General features: G+C 41.4%; 4 protein-coding genes across 4 annotated transcripts; 2 read left to right on the top strand and 2 right to left on the bottom strand.

Moving 5' to 3' along the window:
• On the top strand, window positions 3,683–4,881 carry LOC108633408 (histone H3.1). Its single transcript, XM_018038513.1, has one exon. The coding sequence runs from the start codon at window positions 4,321–4,323 to the stop codon at window positions 4,729–4,731; it is 411 nt and encodes a 136-aa protein (XP_017894002.1). The 5' UTR covers window positions 3,683–4,320; the 3' UTR covers window positions 4,732–4,881.
• LOC102181348 (histone H1.4-like) lies at window positions 4,787–7,114 on the bottom strand. The gene has a single exon (XM_005696740.3). The coding sequence runs from the start codon at window positions 5,567–5,569 to the stop codon at window positions 4,937–4,939; it is 633 nt and encodes a 210-aa protein (XP_005696797.2). The 5' UTR covers window positions 5,570–7,114; the 3' UTR covers window positions 4,787–4,936.
• LOC106503503 (histone H4) lies at window positions 8,442–9,253 on the top strand. The gene has a single exon (XM_013974080.2). The coding sequence runs from the start codon at window positions 8,482–8,484 to the stop codon at window positions 8,791–8,793; it is 312 nt and encodes a 103-aa protein (XP_013829534.1). The 5' UTR covers window positions 8,442–8,481; the 3' UTR covers window positions 8,794–9,253.
• LOC102181083 (histone H2B type 1) lies at window positions 13,336–13,788 on the bottom strand. The gene has a single exon (XM_013974078.2). The coding sequence runs from the start codon at window positions 13,763–13,765 to the stop codon at window positions 13,385–13,387; it is 381 nt and encodes a 126-aa protein (XP_013829532.1). The 5' UTR covers window positions 13,766–13,788; the 3' UTR covers window positions 13,336–13,384.

Here is a 22,481-nt window from a genome sequence, read left to right as displayed (position 1 = left end):
TATAACAAATAACTTGATCAATTCAACAGGTCCTCAGGGTTGTAAATCTTGAAAAAAGTGTTGCAATAAGATAATGAAGAGTAGATACTGAAAGTTGACATGGAGGTACAGTTAGTGACCTACAGGTTGTTAAAGCCACTCCTTTAGTACTTATCCCCTGTTGAAAGGAATTGTTTTGCATTATAACGGGATAAATTTTTCTGCAATGTACACTTTCGCTTTTAATAGCCAGTCTCTACTAAGCTGGGCCCTAGTTAATTGTGAATAAGCATACAGTATTGCATAGCCTGGATTTAAAATTCATTTAGGTAGGGCTTAATACAGGGTCACCTTTAGTTCAAGGAGCAAACAGTTACACTTGGGTTAATACAATAGGAAGTGTGAAATTATTCCATGTTTAATGTTTTTTGTGCATTCTCGATAATTCTGTACGAAGAAATACTAAGAATCTCTAATAAGAATTGAACCCTGAACAGGCCTCAGTCTGTGATTTGGGGTTGCTATCTGTTTCATAAAGCCGCTTGTCTCTGGTGAAGACAAAGTCCTCTTCTTTGATAGAATATCTAACTAATATAGTTGGGTTTCACATCTTCTAGGTAGAGGAGTTCAGAGATCGAGACCTGGGGTTTCATTTGAGATAGAGGTAACCAGACCATCCAGAGTGGGATGTAGTTACCCACAGAATGTTTCATTGTTAACCCAGTCTGGATTCATGGCAGTTATAGTAGTTAACGCCTTCAGTTCAGTTCAGTTCAGTCGCTCAGTCGTGGCCGACTCTTTGCTACCCCATGAATTGCAGCATGCCAGGCCTCCCTTTCCATCACCAACTCCCAGAGTTCACTCAAACTCATGTCTATCGAGTCAGTGCTGCCATCCAGCCATCTCATATTCTGTCGTCCCCTTCCTGTCCTGCCCCCAATCCCTCCCAGCATTAGAGTCTTTTCCAATGAGTCAGCTTTTCACATGAGGTGGACAAAGTACTGGAGTTTCAGATTTAGCATCAGTCCTTCCAATGAACACCCAGGACTGATTTCCTTTAGAATGGACTGATTGGATTTCCTTGCAGTCCAAGGGACTCTCAAGTCTTCTCCAACATCGCAGTTCAAAAGCATCAATTCTTTGGCGCTCAGCCTTCTTCACAGGCCAACTCTCACATCCATACATGACCACAGGAAAAACCATAGCCTTAACTAGATGGACCTTAGTTGGTAAAGTAATGTCTCTGCTTTTGAATATGCTATCTAGGTTGGTCATAACTTTTCTTCCAAGGAGTAAGCTTCTTTTAATTTCATGGCTGCAATCACCATCTGCAGTGATTTTGAAGCCCCCCCACCCCCAAAAGTCTGACACTGTTTCCACTGTTTCCCCATCTATTTGCCATGAAGTGATGGGACCAGATGCCATGATCTTAGTTTTTGAATGTTGAGTTTTAAGCCAGCTTTTTCACTCTCTTTAACTTTCATCAAGAGGCTTTTTCGTTCCTCTTCACTTTCTACCATAAAGGTGGTGTCATCTGCATATCTGAGGTTATTGATATTTCTGGCAATCTTGATTCCACCTTGTGCTTCTTCCAGCCCAGCGTTTCTCATGATGTACTCTGCACAGAAGTTAAATAAGCAGGGTGACAATATACAGCCTTGACGTACTCCTTGTCCTATTTGGAACCAGTCTGTTTATCCATGTCCAGTCCTAACTGTTGCTTCCTGACCTGCATACAGGTTTCTCAAGACACAGGTCAGGTGGTCTGGTATTCCCATCTCTTTCAGAATTTTCCACAGTTTATTGTGATCCACACAGTCAAAGGCTTTGGCATAGTCAATAAAGCAGAAATAAATATTTCTCTGGAACTGTCTTTATTTTTCCGAGATCCAGTGGATGTTGGTGTACTGAAGAAGGAACTCCCCAGGTTGGTAGGTGCCCAATATGCTACTGGAGATCAGTGGAGAAATAACTCCAGAAAGAATGAAGGATGGAGCCAAAGCAAAAACAATACCCAGTTGTGGATGTGACTGGTGATAGAAACAAGGTCCAATGTTATAAATAGCAATATTGCATAGGAACCTGGAATGTTAGGTTCATGAATCAAGGCAAATTGGAAGTGGTCCAACAGGAGATGGCAAGAGTAAACGTTGACGTTCTAGGAATCAGCGAACTAAAATGGACTGGAATGGGTGAATTTAACACAGGTGACCATTATATCTACTACTGTGGGCAGGAATCCCTTAGAGAAAATGGAGTAGCCATCATGGTCAATAAAAGAGTCCAAAATGCAGTACTTGGATGCAATCTCAAAAACGACAGAATGATCTCTGTTCATTTTCAAGTTCACTCCTTAATAGTTTCTAAAAGGTGTTATGTCTTTCCATGTGTCTTTAGTCTCCCCTTTCCCAATATCTTAGAGATATTATCAGATCACAACCTATATGGGTGTAAAATCTGAAACTTTTTATATATCATTAATATACATTGCACTGTAATTCTAGGGATTCCTTTCTCCTATGGCCACAGCTCTCACTCCAAGCAAAAAATTGATACTGGTACATGATGGCTTGGAATGAACTCAAGAGTCCATCCAGTGACTGCCAAGGGAAAGCCATTTAGGTCTTATGGGGCAGTTAGAGAAGGGTGGGTTCGGGGGCCTGGTTTTGCAGTTACAATAAAATTTCAGGCATTGCAGAGTACATCATGAGAAATGTTGGACTGGAAGAAACACAAGCTGAAATCAAGATTGCCGGGAGAAATATCAATAACCTCAGATATGCAGATGACACCAACCTTACGGCAGAAAGTGAAGAGGAACTAAAAAGCCTCTTGATGAAAGTAAAAGAGGAGAGTGAAAAAGTTGGCTTAAAACTCAACATTCAGAAAACGAAGATCATGACCTCTGGTCCCATCACTCCACGGCAAATCGATGGAGAAATGGTGGAAACAGTGTCAAACTTTATTTACTGGGGCTCCAAAATCACTGCAGATGGTGATTGCAGCCATGAAATTAAAAGAAGCTTACTCCTTGGAAGAAAAGTTATGACCAACCTAGATAGCATATTCTAAAGCAGAGACATTACTTTGCCGACACGACTGAGCGACTTCACTTTCACTCTTCACTTTCATGCATTAGGAAATGGCAACCCACTCCAGCGTTCTTGCCTTGAGAATCCCAGGGACGGGGGAGCCTGGTGGGCTGCCGTCTATGGGGTCGCACAGAGTCGGACAGGACTGAAGTGACTTAGTAGTAGTAGTAGTCAAGGCTATGGTTTTTCCTGTGGTCATGTATGGATGTGAGAGTTGAACTGTGAAGAAGGCTGAGCGCCAAAGAATTGATGCTTTTGAACTGTGGTGTTGGAGAAGACTCTTGAGAGTCCCTTGGACTGCAAGGAGATCCAACCAGTCCATTCTGAAGGAGGCCAACCCTGGGATTTCTTTGGAAGGAATGATGCTAAAGCTGAAACTCCAGTACTTTGACCACCTCATGAGAAGAGTTGATTCATTGGAAAAGACTCTGATGCTGGGAGGGATTGGGGGCAGGAGAAGAGGGGGACGACCGAGGATGAGATGGCTGGATGGCATCACTGACTCGATGAACGCGAGTCTGAGTGACCTCCGGGAGTTGGTGATGGACAGGGAGGCTTGGCGTTCTGCGATTCATGGGGTCGCGGAGTCGGACACGATTGAGCGACTGAACTGAACTTCCAACTTCTGCTTTCATATGATCTCTGAACCCCTAAAGTGATGGTGCTCAATCCTATCACATACAACACTCTTCCTATAACTCTGTAACTACTTTTCCTATACTTATACTGAAGTGGAATTTATAGATAATATAATCTACCAATACATATCTTAACTGTAATATAAAAAAGAAAATAAAAGGAAGGTATCTGTTAAAAGAATTGAAAAAGAGAAATGTAGAAACTGATACAAAATTAGCCTTACTAAACTTGAATGAGAATATAAAAATAACTTGACCAATCACGTGCAACATGCGCCTTTTCAGAAAGAGATCAAAAGAAAGCCAGTCTCAAGTGCCAGATTTGAAAAATTTTATTCCACGAACAACATTAAGCATTGTGGTAATTTGTGTTAAATGCCACAGAACATTGTAAAAATGGCTTAAGGAGACCGAGGCGACAAAGTGTTGAAAATAGCGATTCAAAAGAAGGCTCACGTCATCGGGGAGTGAACTTGTGTACCAATACCTTCACTGCGAGCCATAAGGAACAATTGACTTGTCCAATCAGAACGAGACTCTCTTTATATATACTGGAAGAAAGGGGCAGGGCTTCGTTTTCCCATCAGTTAGCGGCTTTTGGGATATCTGTCATGGCTCGCACTAAGCAGACCGCTCGCAAGTCCACTGGTGGTAAGGCGCCGCGCAAGCAGCTCGCCACCAAGGCGGCCCGCAAGAGCGCGCCGGCCACCGGCGGCGTGAAGAAGCCGCACCGCTACCGGCCCGGCACGGTAGCTCTGCGCGAGATCCGCCGCTACCAGAAGTCCACGGAGCTGCTGATCCGCAAGCTGCCGTTCCAGCGGCTGGTGCGCGAGATCGCACAGGACTTCAAGACCGACCTGCGCTTCCAAAGCTCGGCGGTGATGGCGCTACAGGAAGCGTGCGAAGCCTATCTGGTGGGGCTCTTCGAGGATACCAACCTGTGTGCCATCCACGCCAAGCGCGTCACCATCATGCCCAAGGACATCCAGCTTGCCCGCCGCATCCGCGGGGAGAGGGCGTAGATGTTTTTTCCCCGATAAGTAACCGAATTTCACCCGAAAGGCTCTTCTCAGAGCCACTACACTTTCTGGTAAGGAGTTGTGTACTGGTATCTCCATTTCGAGCGAAGAGGAAACTTACCTCAAGAGGTATTATTACAAGCTCTTTAATAAGAAGAGTTGGGTGGCTCTGAAAAGAGCCTTTAAGAAACGTAATCCTTTTATTTTCCTACTTTCTGGGGGTCGCCTTTTTCGGCTGGACAGCTTTAAGCTTGGCTACCTTGGGCTTATGAACTTTAGCCTTGACTGGATTCTTGGCTGCCTTTGGCTTGGCTGTCTTTACCTTTTTCGGGCTTTTGGCCACTTTCTTAGCCCCAGTAGCAGTTTTCGCCTTCTTCAAGGTCGTCTTAGCGGTTTTCTTCGGGGTGGCCACACCCGTGGCTTTCTTGGGCTTCTTAGCCGCCCCAGCAGCCTTCTTGGGTTTGGCCGCGCCCGCCTTCTTCGCCTTGGGCTTGGTCTCCCCGGTGGCTGCCTTCTTGTTGAGCTTGAAAGAGCCGGAAGCCCCGGTGCCCTTGGTCTGCACCAGGGTGCCCTTGCTTACCAGGCTCTTGAGACCCAGCTTGATGCGGCTGTTGTTCTTTTCCACATCGTAGCCAGTGGCCGCCAGTGCCTTTTTGAGCGCAGCCAGAGACACGCCGCTGCGCTCCTTGGAGGCGGCGACAGCCTTGGTGATGAGCTCGGACACCGAGGGCCCGGACGCCTTACGCTTCGCAGCATTGGTGGACTTGCGGGCCTTTTTCTTCCCAAGTGTCTTCTCCGCAGTAGAAGGAGCAGGTGGAGCGGCAGGTACAGTTTCAGACATGATTGTCGGTTTGGTTGCCTAACAGTTAAAAAGTAAAGTCTCAGTGTTGAGTAGCCAGGCCTCCGAGCGTCTCTGTATTTATACACACAGCGGCACTGCTCGCTGATTGGTTCCCATCTGTCTTCATCTTGACAACAACCTAGTCTCAGCTCTGTCCCGGAATTGTGTTTGTTACAATTCAAGAAAGCAAAATATAAAAAATTTCCTGTGGAGGCATCACACCAAGTATTTTCCACAATGAACCAGGACACCTCAAGGTTTGAGACTTTTGTGGTTACTTCCTCCAGGTTTTATCACGTCTTTTAAAGCCTTCTTCAAAAGCCCCTAACATTCGTGCAGATTCAGAGGTCAGAGGGACAACTTTTTGATTTTCTTTTAAAATACAAATCTTCTCTTTGTGTCTTCAGTAACATACTCTCAGGTAGCATTCTATAGATTCTTGGCTTTTTATGCCTTCAACACTGGCTTGATTCTTAGTGAGATTTGCCCAGAAAATCTGTTTCATATGAAGAGAAATAACACAGACACTTTCACTTCTCTACAAAAAGCTGTAGTAAAGGCTCCTTGGAATAGTAGCAATATCTGATAAGAAAACTCATTATTTAGTTTGAAAAAGTTTTATCATAGCTTCTTGTGACTATTTAGAGGGTAGGTTAATTTGGGGACTTTAGGCATTCAAAATCTTTCTAGGAAAATGGCAAAAGCTATAACCAGTGATCATCTTGTCATGATAGTTGTGCCTGTGTTGCACTAGCTGATGGCAGAGAAGATTCATGTAAAGACTGCTTTATGGGTTTTAAAAATTATTTCATTTACATTGACTTTACAAAGAAGGATCACTTATTAAAATGTTCACAAGCTCTTGAGTTCTGAGTTCTGTCCTGCTTCTGGAAGATAACTTTGGGAAAGTAAGTAACAGAATTAAGGAATATTCACATGTACAACACTCACACACATACATAATTCCGTTAAGAGAGGGAAATTTAAAAGCATTTATATTCACTACTATGTTTCTTATTTAATCAAGGATATAAGTTTATAGGAAACACATTGTAGCTTATACTTTCTGTTCAATAGGAAATAGATTGATGGTAAAAAGTAAAAAGAGCTTTGATTTTCTTCTTCACTTCTCAAACTATGTCTTTAACATATTATGTTTATTTTGAAGCTGCCATGGACTTCTTTGTGTTTTTGATAAAGCTGATGAGCCCCTTTCCCGAATAGTGCTTTTTAGTGCTTAATTCATATACGATTACAAAGGAAAACAGTTATAATAAAATATCGTTATCAAATTTATTAAAAAATCCAAATTGGTGAGGTATGCATGTGTTCTTTATTAATTCATCACATAACAAGATTACCCATACGACCAAGTTAAGAAGGTGTAATATATTTAAACAATATGAGAGATGGAGATTGACAGCTGAAACTTCTACTTGATATGAATATAGCTCAGGTCCTATCACCCACACTGTTTGTTGCCTGCATTCAGAATAGGAGGAAATGTTAAGGTTTGGTTGTAGTATAATAAAAATAAAGTTGGAGTTTTTGTTCTATACAATGATCTGAATCCATCTATATGTCCCATGTTAAGAACTCTATTCTAGAATTTGTTTCTGTGCACTGTACACTCATGGAGCAGCTTTGATAATCTTGGTTGTCCTCACAGACTATAGAGCTTTGATAAACTTTGTCCTCCTCACAGATCATGGAGAAAAAGCAAAAAAAAAAAACAAAACAAAAACCAAAAAACAAACAAACTATCTAAGTCATCTGGAACTCAAAGGAATTAACCATTCATTAAATCTTTATGTGGGCTTCCTTGGTGGCTCACACAGTAAAGGAACTGCCTGCAATGTAAGAGACTGGGGCTTGATCCATGAGTGGGGAAGATCTGGAGGAGGGAATGGCTACCCACTCTGGTATTCTTGCCTGAAGAATTCCATGGGTAGAGGAACCTGGCGGGCTACAGTCCATGGGGTTGCAGAGTCAGACAGGACAGAGCAACTAACACATTAAAAAAAAAAATCCAAAATTTTATGTTATTTTGTGGAATCCTCAAAGGAAGATTTTAGTAAATTAATTACTTAGACTTTCACTTTAGAGGCATGAATTTTGAGTGGAGGAGTTGAGAGAAGACAGGATACTGTAATATGTCATAATAAATAATGCTGAGTAATTGCCTCTTTGCAGATGTTTAAAAAAAGTTGTATTGTCTCTTTTAAATTTCAGTGCTCTATAATTTACACTTTCTTATACATTTAAAAGGAAAAAAAAAATGTATAGACTGCTCAAGGTCACAAACCAGTAAGTGGAGCAGTCTGTCTCCAGAGCTTGACTGGAGTAATGCCACCGGCTTGCAGAAATAGAATGTGGTTACAGATATAATGCCAGATACAACCTGTTTGCAAATTAATTTATAATCATGCCACAAATTTTAGGCTTACAGCCCAATAAGTTTTTTTTAAATTCACTTTCGGATATACATATTTATAAATCACCAGTGTAGCACTCAACGGATGTTTAAATCCATAGTTAAAGCACTTCATAAATAACAATAGCATGAGTTATCTGATTATTTCATACTCTAAGAAGTCTGAAGTACAAGTATCAGGCTTCTTTCGGGAAAGTGTATGAACTGTTGCCTCACTTAATGACTGCCCGTTTTGTAGGCACGCACAAACACAGATATCCATAAATAGGAAAAAAATTTATATTCCATCTCCATGATCCAGTCGCAACAGGCGCCTTGTCTAGCTGCTTAGCTGTGACCAAGCGACAAATAAGCGAAGGGCGGGAACCGAGTGTGGTTACCGCCCCTGCCCTTGCGGTTTTCAAACAGGTCCGTTCAGCTACTATAAATATTCTAAAAGGGACTTAAGCCTGTTCACTGTTTAATCTGCAGCTCGATAATGTCTGGTCGCGGTAAAGGCGGAAAAGGGCTCGGGAAAGGTGGTGCTAAGCGCCATCGTAAAGTTCTGCGAGATAATATCCAGGGTATCACTAAGCCAGCCATTCGTCGCCTGGCCCGTCGTGGTGGTGTTAAACGGATTTCTGGGCTCATCTATGAGGAGACTCGCGGGGTGCTAAAGGTGTTCCTGGAGAACGTGATCCGGGACGCGGTCACCTACACCGAGCACGCCAAGCGCAAAACTGTCACCGCCATGGATGTGGTCTACGCGCTCAAGCGCCAGGGACGCACTCTCTACGGCTTCGGCGGCTAAGTTCGAGGCAGCCGTTTGGCATAGGCTAATAAAACCAAAGGCCCTTTTCAGGGCCACTTACCCACTCACTTAAAAGAGTTTTGCACTTTATGATACGGTACAGAGATGTTTAGGCTGCCACTGCTTTTAGTCCATAGGCTTACATTGACTTACATTACCACCCCACCTTCTCCCGCCACCCAGCATTTGCGATTAGTTGCAGACCACCAGAGGTTACCAACAACCTCAAGTTAAATTTCTATTTAATATACTTGAACTGTACATTTAGCGGGTTGTAGTTGAGTCCAGCTCAATGCGGTAGACACTTTGCACAGCCCTTAGTGAAAAGCTGAAAGGCGTCTAGAAATAAAAGGTAAAGTCTGATGCTAGGGAAATGGAGGAACCTAGATAGGCATTTTTGAACTGAAAAACCGGCATGCCTTCTCGGACATAACAATAAAGGGGAGTGTGTGATCATGAAATATTTTGAAGACTGAAATTTTACTACAGAAAACTACTTGGTAATTAAGATTGTAAGTCGACTGTGTATATTATATTTATAGAGAGAGTAGTTAGGGTTCTTGAGTTTTAAAGTGGAATGGAGACAGACTGACTTGTCTTTGCTTCTCTGAACTGTCCTCCCATTCCAAAGGATCTCTTAATTGAACCTTTCATTAAGGTTGATATAAGTGCTTCATATAAAAAATACAGGTTTATGTTCCCACTCCAGTATTGTTACCTGGAGAAGCCCCATGGACCGAGGCCCCTGGTGGGCTACAGTCCATGGGGTTGCAAAGAGTTGTACACCACTGAGCAACTAAGCACACTGCACACGTTTACAAAGTTGTTATTATGTTGGCTCTAAATATTTAGAGTTTAAATATTTAATAATCTAGTCCCTTGCACTGCAAGGAGATCCAACCAGTCCATCCTAAAGGGGATCAGTCGTGGGTGTTCATTGGAAGGACTGATGTTGAAGCTGAAACTCCAATACTTTGGTGACCTCATGTGAAGAGCTGACTCATTTGAAAAGACTGATGCTGGGAAAGATTGTGGGCAGGAGGAGAAGGGGACGACAGAGGATGAGATGGTTGGATGGCATCACTGACTCGATGGACATGGGTTTGGGTGGACTCTGGGAGTTGGTGATGGACAAGGAAGCCTGGCGTGCTGTGGTTCATGGGGTTGCAGAGTCGGACACGACTGAGCGACCTGAACTGAACTGAACTGAATCTATGCCATTGAATAAATAGTTTATTATGTTTTCAAGAAATAATCTCAATACCGTTCCTCAGAGATGAAAAGGAGAAGGAAATCTCGTGCACAGGGATGCTATTTTCTCTCTCGTTGGATAAGTTGTTTAAACCTCTGTATTACTGTTTCCTTATCTGTAAAATGGAGATAACTTTAATTCCTATCTTATAGTTTCAGGGATGAATGACATTAAATAGTACTTCATATTTCGACCACTGCCTGTCACATCCTAAATGCTCTATGTTTTGGGTGTTGTTATTTGCATTATTGGTATTCTTATTTCTCATGACATCAAAGAGACACAGAGAAAAAGAAAGTGGCATTTGAACCATGATGACATACATTTGAAGTCTTGAATAATCTTTTTCTTTATTTGTGGGCTTGAGCAAACTGCTAACCACTGTTCCTTTATCTGTAATGTAGGAGTAAATTCATATTTTTGTGAGGATTGAGTGAAATAACCTAGGAATATGTTTATGTATATGTTAACAAATATAGTTTATATTTGTTCTTAAGAAATTTATTTTGTATCTAAACATAAAAAAAAAATTCCAGATAATTAAAAAAAACTTTCTAGAAAGTTAAATTTGCTGACTATATTTAAGGAATTACTGAACACTTAGGCCTTTTTCTTCAGTCCCTTTTTTTTTTTTCATTTTTACGAAAACAAATCTGATTAATCCAGGTGGGCAGATGCCTACATCAATCAAATATGATGGCCCAAGAGAGAAGGTAACAAGATAATGGCCACACATGGAGCTCTGTCCTAAGTAGAGTTGTTTCCAGGCCATAAACTAATTTTTACCACCCAGAAACTCCTGTGTTAGCTTTTTCTTCACCATATAGTAGATGTTCTCAAAACCTACTACATAAAGAGCATCTTTATTTGCTGGGCATTTTTTTTGTAAGCCAAATTCTCACAGCTCCCCAGAGCTAATGAAACAGAAACTTTGGAAATGGGGCCAGCAATCTATCCTTTAACAAGCCATCTTGGTGATTTTGATGTATACTCAAGTTTATTATAGATTCAGTACACAATTCAGCTCTTGGGACTTGAATGTACAAGGAACTTGGTGGATGTACCTTCTGTCTAGAAGGTTCTTACATCAGGCAGTGCACGTGCCATCTCAAAGGTCATTTGCCCTCTTTCCTTACTAATACAATCTCAGTTTTTTTAAGGTCTCCATTTTCTCCCTGCTTTGTGCTCCAGGAAAAGCAGAGTCCCTCTCTTAGTCTCAGGAATGGGGTTCTGATTCCACCCAAGTCCCTCAGTATTGACTAATGTGAGGGAGGGAGGTGAGGGTGGGTATACAGCCAGTTGTTTGTGGCTCTGAGAGCCTTAAACAGTGGAGTTCAGCTTCCCCAAGAATGTAGTCATTAGGCTGAAACTGGAGTTGCTGGTCAATAAACTGTGTATATGCTGGGGATTCATGTGGAATCAGGAACATTTCAGGCAAAGAATAACTGCAGAGGCCTGGAGGCTGGAGAAAGAGTCCCACAGTTTAAAGGATGTAGGGGAAGGAGGTTGGTGGGAACAAACACCCCCCCCCCCGACACTCCCCCCCAAAAGAAGCAACACAAGACAAAAATAGAGAGAAAAGAAATCCTTTCCGTTTGGGCTGGAGAGAGGTGAGGGCCAGACTTTGCCGGGCTTGTGGCCATAGCATAGATTTTTTTATTTCTGTGAGATGGGGGATCATCCAAAGGCTGTGAGCAGGTAAAACTAACACACACACATACACACACACACACACACACACACACGAAACATAAAGCCCCCCACGGTGACTCTGGAATAGAAACCAAATTCACTATGAACAGAAGAGTTTCAGTATCACCTCAAACTCAAAGCAAGGTGATCAGAATCAGTCCAAGAGCAATTGTAATTTGGCAACCTGAAAATAAACTGGTTTGTATCCTTGTGCTTATTATTTTTTTTTTTTTACCTTTTTGAGACAATAAAAGGGAGCTCGGATAGACTGGCCAGGGAGGCCACCTAGGATTGTTTCTAAAGAACAATAATAGCAGTTCTTGGGTGGATTTGGCATTTCCATGTGTGGGTGAGGTGCCCTTAACCGAACCCTTCATTCCTAACTTCCAAAAGGACCCCTTTAATTTGCAGTTTCCGGAAATATGAGGAAGAGTCCTGCCTTTTATCTTTCAGGATTTATTCTCTTGAGCATAAACCATAGGCTTTCAAACCTCGGTGTTTGGCTCACAACGTTAAAAAGCATCTTTACATCCACAGTTCTCCTTGTTTGCGTTCTGAGCCGGCCCTGAGGACCCCTCTTCTTTGTCACCAGGAGAGCTGCCTTTTCTGAACTGAGCGCGGGGAGGAGTGGAAGCAGGATAGGGGGATGGGCTCCGAAGATCGAGGTGACCGGACAGACTGGAGAGATTGTTAAGAAACAGGTTTCATAGTATGTGGCCGCACCAGTGAGAAGACTGAGTAGGCTGAACACAGAATTCTGTGAACTTTGCAAGTCTAGTTTGTAAAACGAGTCAGGAGATTGGGATGATTGTATTCTTAAAAAAAAAAAAAAAATCTAATGACGAAAGCCTCTTTAAAATCCAGGAGGAAGAGAAAGTAAAAAAAAAATAACTATTGTTCCCTTACTGGAGAGTTGCCGCCACCAAACATGTAAAGAATCTTAGATAAAACTAGAAAGCCCTAGGCAAAGGGCTAGGGGTAGGCGAGAGGGAGTAAAAGGAATTAGTAGGAGTAGTGAAAGTCACTCAGTCGTGTCCGACTCTTGCGACCCCATGGGCTGTAGCCCGCAAGGTTCCTCCGTCCATGGGATTCTCCATGCAAGAATATTGGAGTGGGTTGCCATTTCCTTCTCCTGGGGATCTTCCCGATCCAGGAATCGAACCAATGTCTTCTGGATTGCAGGCAGATTCTTTACCGACTGAACTAGGAGGGAAGCTCTGGATCCACACAAAAGAACCTGGGTGGAGACCCGCAACGTCATACTTACGAAGTTCCGGTTTTAGAGAGCGGGATTTTCAAACCTAAATGTTGCCTGTAGAATTCGGCAGGGTGACGGTTTAGATATAACCAAGATCAGAGATTCATAAAGTGCCTGTAGTAGCCAACGGATCACCCTGTACAAATTTCATTAAGATAACCTGGAGCTCCAAGAATTGGGGTCAGCAGATTATTTCAGCCGACGTTCAGTTAGGCTGCTGGGGACCTTTGTAAGCGGAACCATTGGTAGAAAGTAGTGCTTTGGTAAATACGTGTTATCCTAAACACTGATTGAACGGCTCGTATTCACAGCAGTACGCAGCTCTGATGGTGAAAACATGAGGTGGCTCTGAAAAGAGCCTTTGGGTTTTATAGTTACTACAAATATATCTACTTGGAGCTTGTGTACTTGGTGACAGCCTTGGTACCCTCCGACACGGCGTGCTTGGCCAGCTCCCCGGGCAACAGCAGGCGAACGGCGGTCTGGATCTCCCTGGATGTGATGGTTGAACGCTTGTTGTAATGGGCCAGGCGCGATGCCTCGCCAGCGATGCGCTCGAAAATATCATTCACGAACGAATTCATGATGCCCATGGCCTTGGACGAGATGCCCGTGTCGGGGTGGACCTGCTTCAGCACCTTGTACACGTACACGGAGTAGCTCTCCTTGCGGCTGCGCTTGCGCTTCTTGCCGTCCTTCTTCTGCGCCTTGGTCACCGCCTTTTTGGAGCCCTTCTTAGGGGCCGGTGCGGACTTGGCTGGTTCCGGCATTACGGCTACAGTGACTTCTGACAGAAAATAAAATGGCGGCGGCGCCAACATATTTGTAGGCAACGTTATGCAAATGAAGGCCTACTTTCACAATTGCTCATTGGTTCACTTGCACGCAAATAAATAATTCCAGATCTACTTTCTCATACCTGTGACAGTTTTCCAGCAATTAGGCCAATTTTTTAAAATCTAGTTAACCTTTTAATAATAAATTCTGTTTCGTTTATAACAATTCAGACTAATTTGTTTTAAAAACTAGAAGTCACTCTCGGCAGTGCTTTGAAATTACCAAAGAAGCAAAGCTCGAGGCACAGTTCTGTCTCCTATTTGCTAGGCTTGTTTATACCTCCTTGAAAGCAGTATCATTACATCTGAATCTAGATTTTAGACCAGGGAGAGGAAACGAACTGTGGTCATCCAGACAATTCCAAGTACAATGTTTCCTATTGTACACAAGATGCAGAAATAGAGTGTGAAAATAAAGGGTAGGGGGGAAAAAGTACATCACTTGAAGGGAGATAAGGAATTTCGTAGCCCATATGGATATGATCCTTCGAACTGGAAAGGATTAAATCACATCTAGCCACAAAGGAAGGTCAGAAATAGGTTCTTCAGTCTAACCAGTGAAAAGATTAAACACACACAGAAATGGAAGAACCCGTTGTTTAACGCCTATATTTTAAAGTTTTTATTACCATCATCATCATCTTCGACTGAAACTAGTTCTTAGCTAATTCTTCCAATACCATCTATCTTTTCTGCAGAAAGGTGTGCTCCCCGAATTTGCCTTTTCCCCCTAACATTCCCCAGGCTCCTTGACCTTCCGCAGACAACCCCTAACCCTTAAAGTTTTAAATTTGTGACCTAGGTTCGTAGCACCCCCTAGTGCCTTATGAAGGCAAACACAAACACCTTCAAGCGGGAAGCCTCTTCACCACCCACTTTCCTAGATATAATGTGAACAGGTTGGTTGTGATTTATTTATTCAGCAATTATTTATTTAGCATCTATCACGTTAGGAACATTCTACCAGGAATTTATAATGTCCAAATATAAGATTATAACAAATATTATCAAATCGAAGAGGAAAAGAGACACTATATAGTTTGGGCTTCCAAAGAAACAACAGCCTTAGATTCCCTCTTTCCCTCAGACAATGGTTTGCAGATACTGAAATTATCAGATACTATAACATAACAATTTACTGAAAGTTTAAAGAAATAAAAATCTATTAATGCAATGAGGGGACAAGGGACAGTCAAAATCAACCTAATTTTAAAAATTAAAAAAACATAGAAATTCTAGACATCAAAAAGACCTATATTCCATAAAGATAAAATCTACTGACAAGATGAAACATTCGGGACCTCATATGTTCATGATTAAGGTAACAGCTGACAGAATTAGCAGGAGAAGTTCAAATTTAGAGCTGTTTGTCAAGTTTTCATTATATTAAGCTTATAAATTCTCATAGCTAGCAAACAAACAAAAAATGTGTATGCTTATAGAAAATTTGGACAACACAATCAACGAACTTGATCTATCTGTGTGTGATTCCTGTATTTCACACATAGAGAATGTCAAACTTTTAAAGCACACATTTAATAATCTCAAAAATTCAACACTGGCTTCACAAAATGTCACAGTGGATACAAAAGAATCAGTTTCATATATATGACACTTTTTAATCATAATCTAATTAAAGAGCAATAGAAAAGACTTTTTTTAGGATAACAAAAATAAAACAAATGATGTATGATTGGAAACTAAAAGCACACTTCTAAATACAATGAATTAGAATATTATATGGGAAACTATGAAATATTATAAGATAAATATAAATGGAAATAATACACATGAAAATTGTTGGATGTAACTAAAGGTGTACTAAAAGGGACATAGTGTTAGTGTTAGTTGCTCAGTCGTGCCCGACTCTTTGCAACCCCTTGGACTGCAGCCTATCAGTTTCCTGTGTCCATGAGATTTTCCAGGCAAGGATACTGGAGTGGGTTGCCATACATAATATTAAAAGCATACTTTAAGGAACAAAAATCACTAAAGATATACAAAATAGGTGTTCAACAAGAACAACAAAAAGCTAGAAAAAGAACAAGAAAGTAAATCAAAATTAAGTTGAAAGAATTGGTCTTAAAATTCTTAGAATGTGTTGTACTGTGGTGAATTATGCTCTGTTTCAATTCCACATAGGCCATTGCTAATGTATAGAAAGGCCATATATTTTTACATGGTGCACATATTTACCAACCCTACTGAGTTCTTATTTGATTTCATTGTGTGTTTATACGTTCTTATGGATTTTCACGTTGACATATTATTTTAAGTATGTCAACCTTAAAATTAAAAAAAAATTTTTTTAATGGAGATAATCCATAGACAACAACTTTGTTCTTTGAAAAGTCTTACAACAAGAGACAAACATCTATAAAAATTAATGAGGTAAAAAATATTGTGTGTGTGAAAAAATTATACAAATAGAAAAAAAGACAGTTGCTACCAAAAGAGAGATATTAAGCTTAACAGAAAACAATAATTTCCAAGAAAAACTTAAGTAATGGGCTGAATAAACAAGTTATGATTATGGAAATAGGACAGGCAGTTAAAAAAAATTTCTTGTACTCTTCAGTCTAAATGATACCACACTTGGCTGGGTTTTACAGGTACTAGTGAAATTTAAGTAATTGATAATCCCTATTTTGCAGATGTTTCAATAGAAAAATAGCTATCTTTTTTTTTTTTGGCAAATTGTTTATCCTTATCTAAATTGGACAGGAACAACACAGAATGAAATAGAGAAAGAGATGAGAAAAAATTACAGTCTCATTTTATGAAATTCCTTTTCTTTTTTTTAAAGCTATATTTAGGAAGCAAGCAAATGGAAACCAAGAGATAACATTATTTAAAAAACAATAGTATATTGAAGTGAAGTGAAGTGAAGTGAGGTCGCTCAGTCGTGCCCGACTCTTTTCGACCCATGGACAGTAGACTGCACTAGGCTGCTCCATCCATGGGATTTTTCTAGGCAAGAGTACTGGAGTGGGTTGCCATTTCCTTCTCCAAATATTATAGTATGTTTGGTTTATTATAAGAATGGAAGAAAAGTTTAAAATTCAAAATCTCCCACGTAAGAAATTAATAGAGAAAAGCTGTTATCATTTGCATAGATACTAGGAAAGTATTTGTTAGATATCACATGCCTTCATTATCAATATTTTCAACGAACTAGAAGGATAAGGAGTAGCGACTCACTTCATAAGAAGTAGCTACAGTGAGCACAATATTTAATAGTGTAATTTTTGAAGGATTCCAAAATGGTAAAAAGACAAAAGCTTTGTGGTACTACTCTTATGCAACATAACACCGAGGGCCTGGCTAATACCATAAGTACAAGAAACAAGAAGGATAAGTATTCAACAAGAAAAGACGTTATCCTTATTGTTTGAAAATAATATGTCATTGTAAAAATTAACAAGAATCTAGAAACAATTAGATCTTCCTGAGCATAAGAGGGCTGCTGAACATATGAGTACCACATAAAAATTCATGGCCTTTCTGGATTTGAAATAGAAAATTCAGACATTATTTACAAGAGTATAATACATTCTAAGGATTCTAAATCCAAGAAAAAATGTTCCAGATCTGTATATATAAAACCGTCAAATCCTGAAATAAAAAACAAGATTCACTCAAATTGAGAGACAGATATACATTAGACTTCCTTCCTCAGTAATCAATGCAAAGAAATAGAAGAAAACAATAGAATGGGAAAGACTAGAGATCTCTTCAAGAAAATTAGAGATACCAAGGGATCATTTCATGTAAAGATGGGCACAATAAAGGTCAGAAATGGTATGGACCTAACAGAAGCAGAAGATATTAAGAAGAAGTGGCAAGAATACACAGAACTATACAAGAAAGATCTTCATGACCCAGATAACCACGATGGTGTGATTACTCACCTAGAGCCAGACATCCTGGAATTCGAAGTCAAGTGGGCCTTAGAAAGCATCACTACGAACAAAGCTAGTGAAGGTGATGCAACTCCAGTGGAGATATTTCAAATCCTAAAAGATGATGCTGTGAACGTGCTGCACTCAGCCAGCAAATTCGGAAAATTCAGCAGTGGCCACAGGAATGGAAAAGGTCAGTAATACTAATCCCAAAGAAAGACAATGCTAAGCTATCTTCAAACAACCACAGAATTGCACTCATCTCACACACTAGTAAAGTAGTGCTCAAAATTCTCCAAGCCAGGCTTCAGCAATATGTGAACTGTGAACTTCCAGATGTTCAAGCTGGATTTAGAAAAGGCAGAGAAACCAGAGATCAAATTGCCAACATCCTCTGGATCATCAAAAAACCAAGGGAGTTCCAGAAAAACATCTACTTCTGCTTTATTAACTATGCCAAAGCCTTTGACTGTGTGGATCATATCAAACTGTGGAAAATTCTTAAAGAGATGGAAATGCCAGACCACCTGACCTGCTTCCTGAGAAATCTGTATGCAAGTCAAGAAGCAACAATTAGAACTGTACATGGAACAACAGACTGGTTCCAAATATTGAAAGGAGTATGTCAAGGCTGTATATTGTTACCCTGCTTATTTAACTTATATGCAGTGTACATCATGAGAAATGGTGGACGGGATGAAGCACAAAATGGAATCAAGATTGCTGGGAGACATATCAACAACCTCAGATATGCAGATAACACAACCCTTACGGCAGAAAGTGAAGAGGGCCACCCTCATGGCATCTGGTCCCATCACTTCATGGCAAATAAATGGGGAAACAATGGAAACAGTGACAGACTTTAATTTGGGGAGCTCCAAAATAGTTGCAGATGGTGACTGCAGCCATGAAATTAAAAGACGCTTGCTCCTTGGAAGAAAAGTTATGACCAACCTAGACAGCATGTTAAAAAGCAGAGACATTACTTTGCCAACAAAGGTCCATCTGTCTAGTCAAAGCTTTGGTTTTTCCAGGAGTCGTGTATGGATGTGAGAGTTGGACTATGAAGAAAGCTGAGCGCCTAAGAATTGATGCTTTTGAACTGTGGTGTTGGAGAAGACTCCTGAGAATCCCTTGGACTGCAAGGAGATCCAACCAGTCTATCCTAAAGGAGACCAGTCCTGAATATTCATTGGAAGGACTGATGCTGAAGCTGAAACTCCAATACTTTGGCCACCTGATGGGAAGAACTTACTCATTGGCAAAGACCCTGATGCTGGGAATTATTGAAGGCAGGAGGAGAAGAGAATGTCAGAGGATGAGATGGTTGGATGGTATCACCGGCTCAATGGACATGAGTTTGAGCAAGGTCGGCTCAATGGACATGAGTTCGAGCAAGGTCTGTGAGTTGGTGATGGGCAGGGAGGCCTGCTGCAGTCCATGGGGTCACAAAGAGTTGGACACGAGTGAGTGACTGAACTGAACTGATACACTAGACTATGTTTAATTTTTTTATGACTCAATATGGTAAAATGTTCTTAAACTCCAAAATAACCTAAAAATTCAATGTTATGTGACAAAACTTCACTATGGTAAAGCACTGTAAAATTAACATTAAGTAGCAAAAATAGGATGATTCTCCAAAACAAAAACAGAGTGAAATGGAAGAAAAACAGTGGATTTTTATTTAGGACAGGCAACCTAAGGCTAGCTAGGGTTATCCTAGGCCTTGAGCTGTCAGAAACTACATTAATCATTTGTTTTAGTCTTTGTAGGCCAAGTCAAAAAGAAAGCTCAAGAGTAGCTGGGTTCAGTGCTAAGTTGATTCAGCTGTGTGTCTCTTTGACGCTATGGACTGTAGCCTGCCAGGCTTCTCTCTCCATGGGATTTTCCAGGCAAGAATACTGGAATGTGTTGCCATTTCCTTCTCTAGGTAGCCTGGTTTGTTCGTTCTAAAGTGACAATATCTCATGCAATGGTTTAGAACGTGGTGATACAGAAGCTATGACTCCCGGCTTCCACTGCAGTTGGTGCCAGTTTAATCCCTGGTGGGGATGGGTTTCCATTTCCTTCTCCAGGCAGATTGGTTAGTTTGTTCTAAAGAGAGAGTGTCTCTATGCAATGGTTTAGAGCAAGGACTCTGGATCTAAACTTCTTAGGTCAGAATGCCTTTTGCCATTTATTAATAAGACGATATTGGATACATTATTTTAAGCTCTGAGCAACTCAATCAGTTCAGTTCAGTTGCTCAGTTGTGTCCGACTCTTTGCGGCCCCATGGACTACAGCATGTGAAGCCTCCCTGTCCGTCACCAACCTCCGGAGCTTATTTAAACTCATGTCCATTGAGTTGGTGATGCTATCCAACCATCTCATCCTCTGTCATCCCCTTCTCCTCCTGCCCTCAATCTTTCCCAGCATCAGTGTCTTTTCAAATGAGTCAGTTCTTCACATCAGGTGCCAAAGTATTGGAGTTTCAGCTTCAGCATCAGTCCTTCCAATGAATATTCAGGACTGGTCTCCTTTAGGATGGACTGGTTGGATCTCCTTTCAGGCCAGGGGACTCTCAAGAGTCTTCTCCAACACCACAGTTCAAAAGCATCAATTCTTAGGCGCTCAGCTTTCTTCATAGTCCAACTCTCACATCCATACACGACTCCTGGAAAAACCAAAGCTTTGACTAGACAGATGGACCTTTGTTGGCAAAGTAATGTCTCTGCTTTTTAACATGCTGTGTAGGTTGGTCATAACTTTTCTTCCAAGGAGCAAGCATCTTTTAATTTCATGGCTGCAGTCACCATTTGCAGTGATTTTGGAGCTCCCAAAAATAAAGTCTGTCACTGTTTCCACTATTTCCCCATCTATATGCCATGAAGTGATGGGACCAGATGTCATGATCTTGGTTTTCTGAATGTTAAGCTTTAAGCCAACTTTCCTCTTTCACTTTCATCGAGTGAAACAACTCTCCTCTTTCACTTTCATCAAGAGGCTCTTTAGTTCTTCTTAGCTTTATGCCATAAGTGTGGTGTCATCTGCATTTCTGAGGTTATTGATATTTCTGCTGGCAATCAATACATATGGCTAAAATAGTGATAATATTAGTTCACAGGTGTGTTAAGAAGATTAAAGGTGTTAACATCTGGAAAGCACTAGGAAATGTGTACACCATAAAAAAAAAAAGCAATTAATAAAAAGTAAATAAAGTAACTGGAGATGGTTGGGTGCACCCAAGGTTGCACTGCGTTTTGCGGGCCCCACTCTCTTTTACCTCTCTTTTTCCTGGGCCCTCTCCTCCAAAAAACCAACAAAAACAGTAACATTATTAAAATTACATAAAGTATTAGAACCTTTAGTAGAACGGTTTCTTCGTTCTAGTTATATGGTATATTAGAACGTTTTCGTCGACCTAAAAGTTCATTTTTAATTCTGATTTTAGAAGAAATTAAAATACATTCGTGAGCCTCTAAAAACACTGTGGGCTGTATGCTCCATGTCTACTCTAGCCTAATGGATGTAGGTCCTTCATGCATCTGAAGATGAAACTTAAAATACATAGTTATTCAAGTAGGAAATAATAATAATCCACACATACATACACATACACCCACTTAATCCTCAAAGTGCCCTAGAAATATGAGAGCGAATAAACGGGTGGCGCAAGGAAAGGGTTTTGGGGGACTAGTTATGAGGGAAAGTGCCTCTTCAGATCAGGTTTTGAGAGGAGGAAAAAAAAAAATTAACATAGGGTGATGTCTTGTTTCTCGGTCTTCAAACAACTCGGTTCTCCGCTTCAATAAGTGAATGCCCCCTTAAACTGTTAGGGTCTTTCTCTGGCAGATGCGAGAGAGGCTGGGGGTCGGCTGCGCCTGCGCACCAGTAGCGGGTAGTCACGAGAATCCTTGCGGGGCGAGAGTGGTGGGCGGAAGCCTATAACTTACTGGCAACTTCGTAGGGGAGCCGAAGGTGATGTACGCGTAACGTGGGGCTCCAGGAAAAACAGCGGAGCGTGAGGTGGGTTGGGAAGACCCAGGGAGATGGTGTGGCTGGCCGTGGCTATGGGAGGTGGGGCAGACAGAGGTGAGGAATGGAAGGCCCACGCTATTTTCTATGGCCACACCAGAAGCGGGTGCTAATTCTCAGGACTTGACACTTAGTTGAAACTCAAGGCGATTTTCCAGTTTTGTGTGACTGGGAGAAAGCAATGGCACCCCACTCCAGTACTCTTGCCTGGAGAATCCCATGGACGGAGGAGGAGCCTGGTGGGCTGCAGTCCACGGGGTCGCGAAGAGTCGGACACGACTGAGCGACTTCCCTTTTCACTTTTCACTTTCATGCATTGGAGAAGGAAATGGCAGTGCACTCCAGTGTTCTTGCCTGGAGAATCCCAGGGACGGGGGAGCCTGGTGGGCTGCCGTCTATGGGGTCGCACAGAGTTGGACGCGACTGAAGCGACTTAGCAGCAGCAGCAGTATCATCCCGGGTTGCGCAGTGGTAAAGAATTCACCTGCAATGCAGGTAGACCCGGGTTAGATCCCTGGATTGGGATCCCAGGAGAAACTGGATGGCTGCTGTTGGGTTGCAGAGTCCGACACAACTGAGGGGAGTTTCCACTTTTTTTTTTTTTTTCCCTTTCACGTGTGATCCCCGGATGTATTAGCATCACTTTGATAATTTAGAAATGCAAATTATTGGCCCCTAATCCAGATCTAGTCAATCTAGTGAAACTGAGGTGGGGCCTAGCAATCTGTT

This window comes from Capra hircus, chromosome 23 (assembly GCF_001704415.2).
Source record: "Capra hircus breed San Clemente chromosome 23, ASM170441v1, whole genome shotgun sequence".
Classification (NCBI taxonomy): domain Eukaryota; kingdom Metazoa; phylum Chordata; class Mammalia; order Artiodactyla; family Bovidae; genus Capra; species Capra hircus.
The sequence above is the reverse complement of the archived record's forward strand: the minus strand, read 5'-3'. Positions and strand labels throughout refer to the sequence as shown.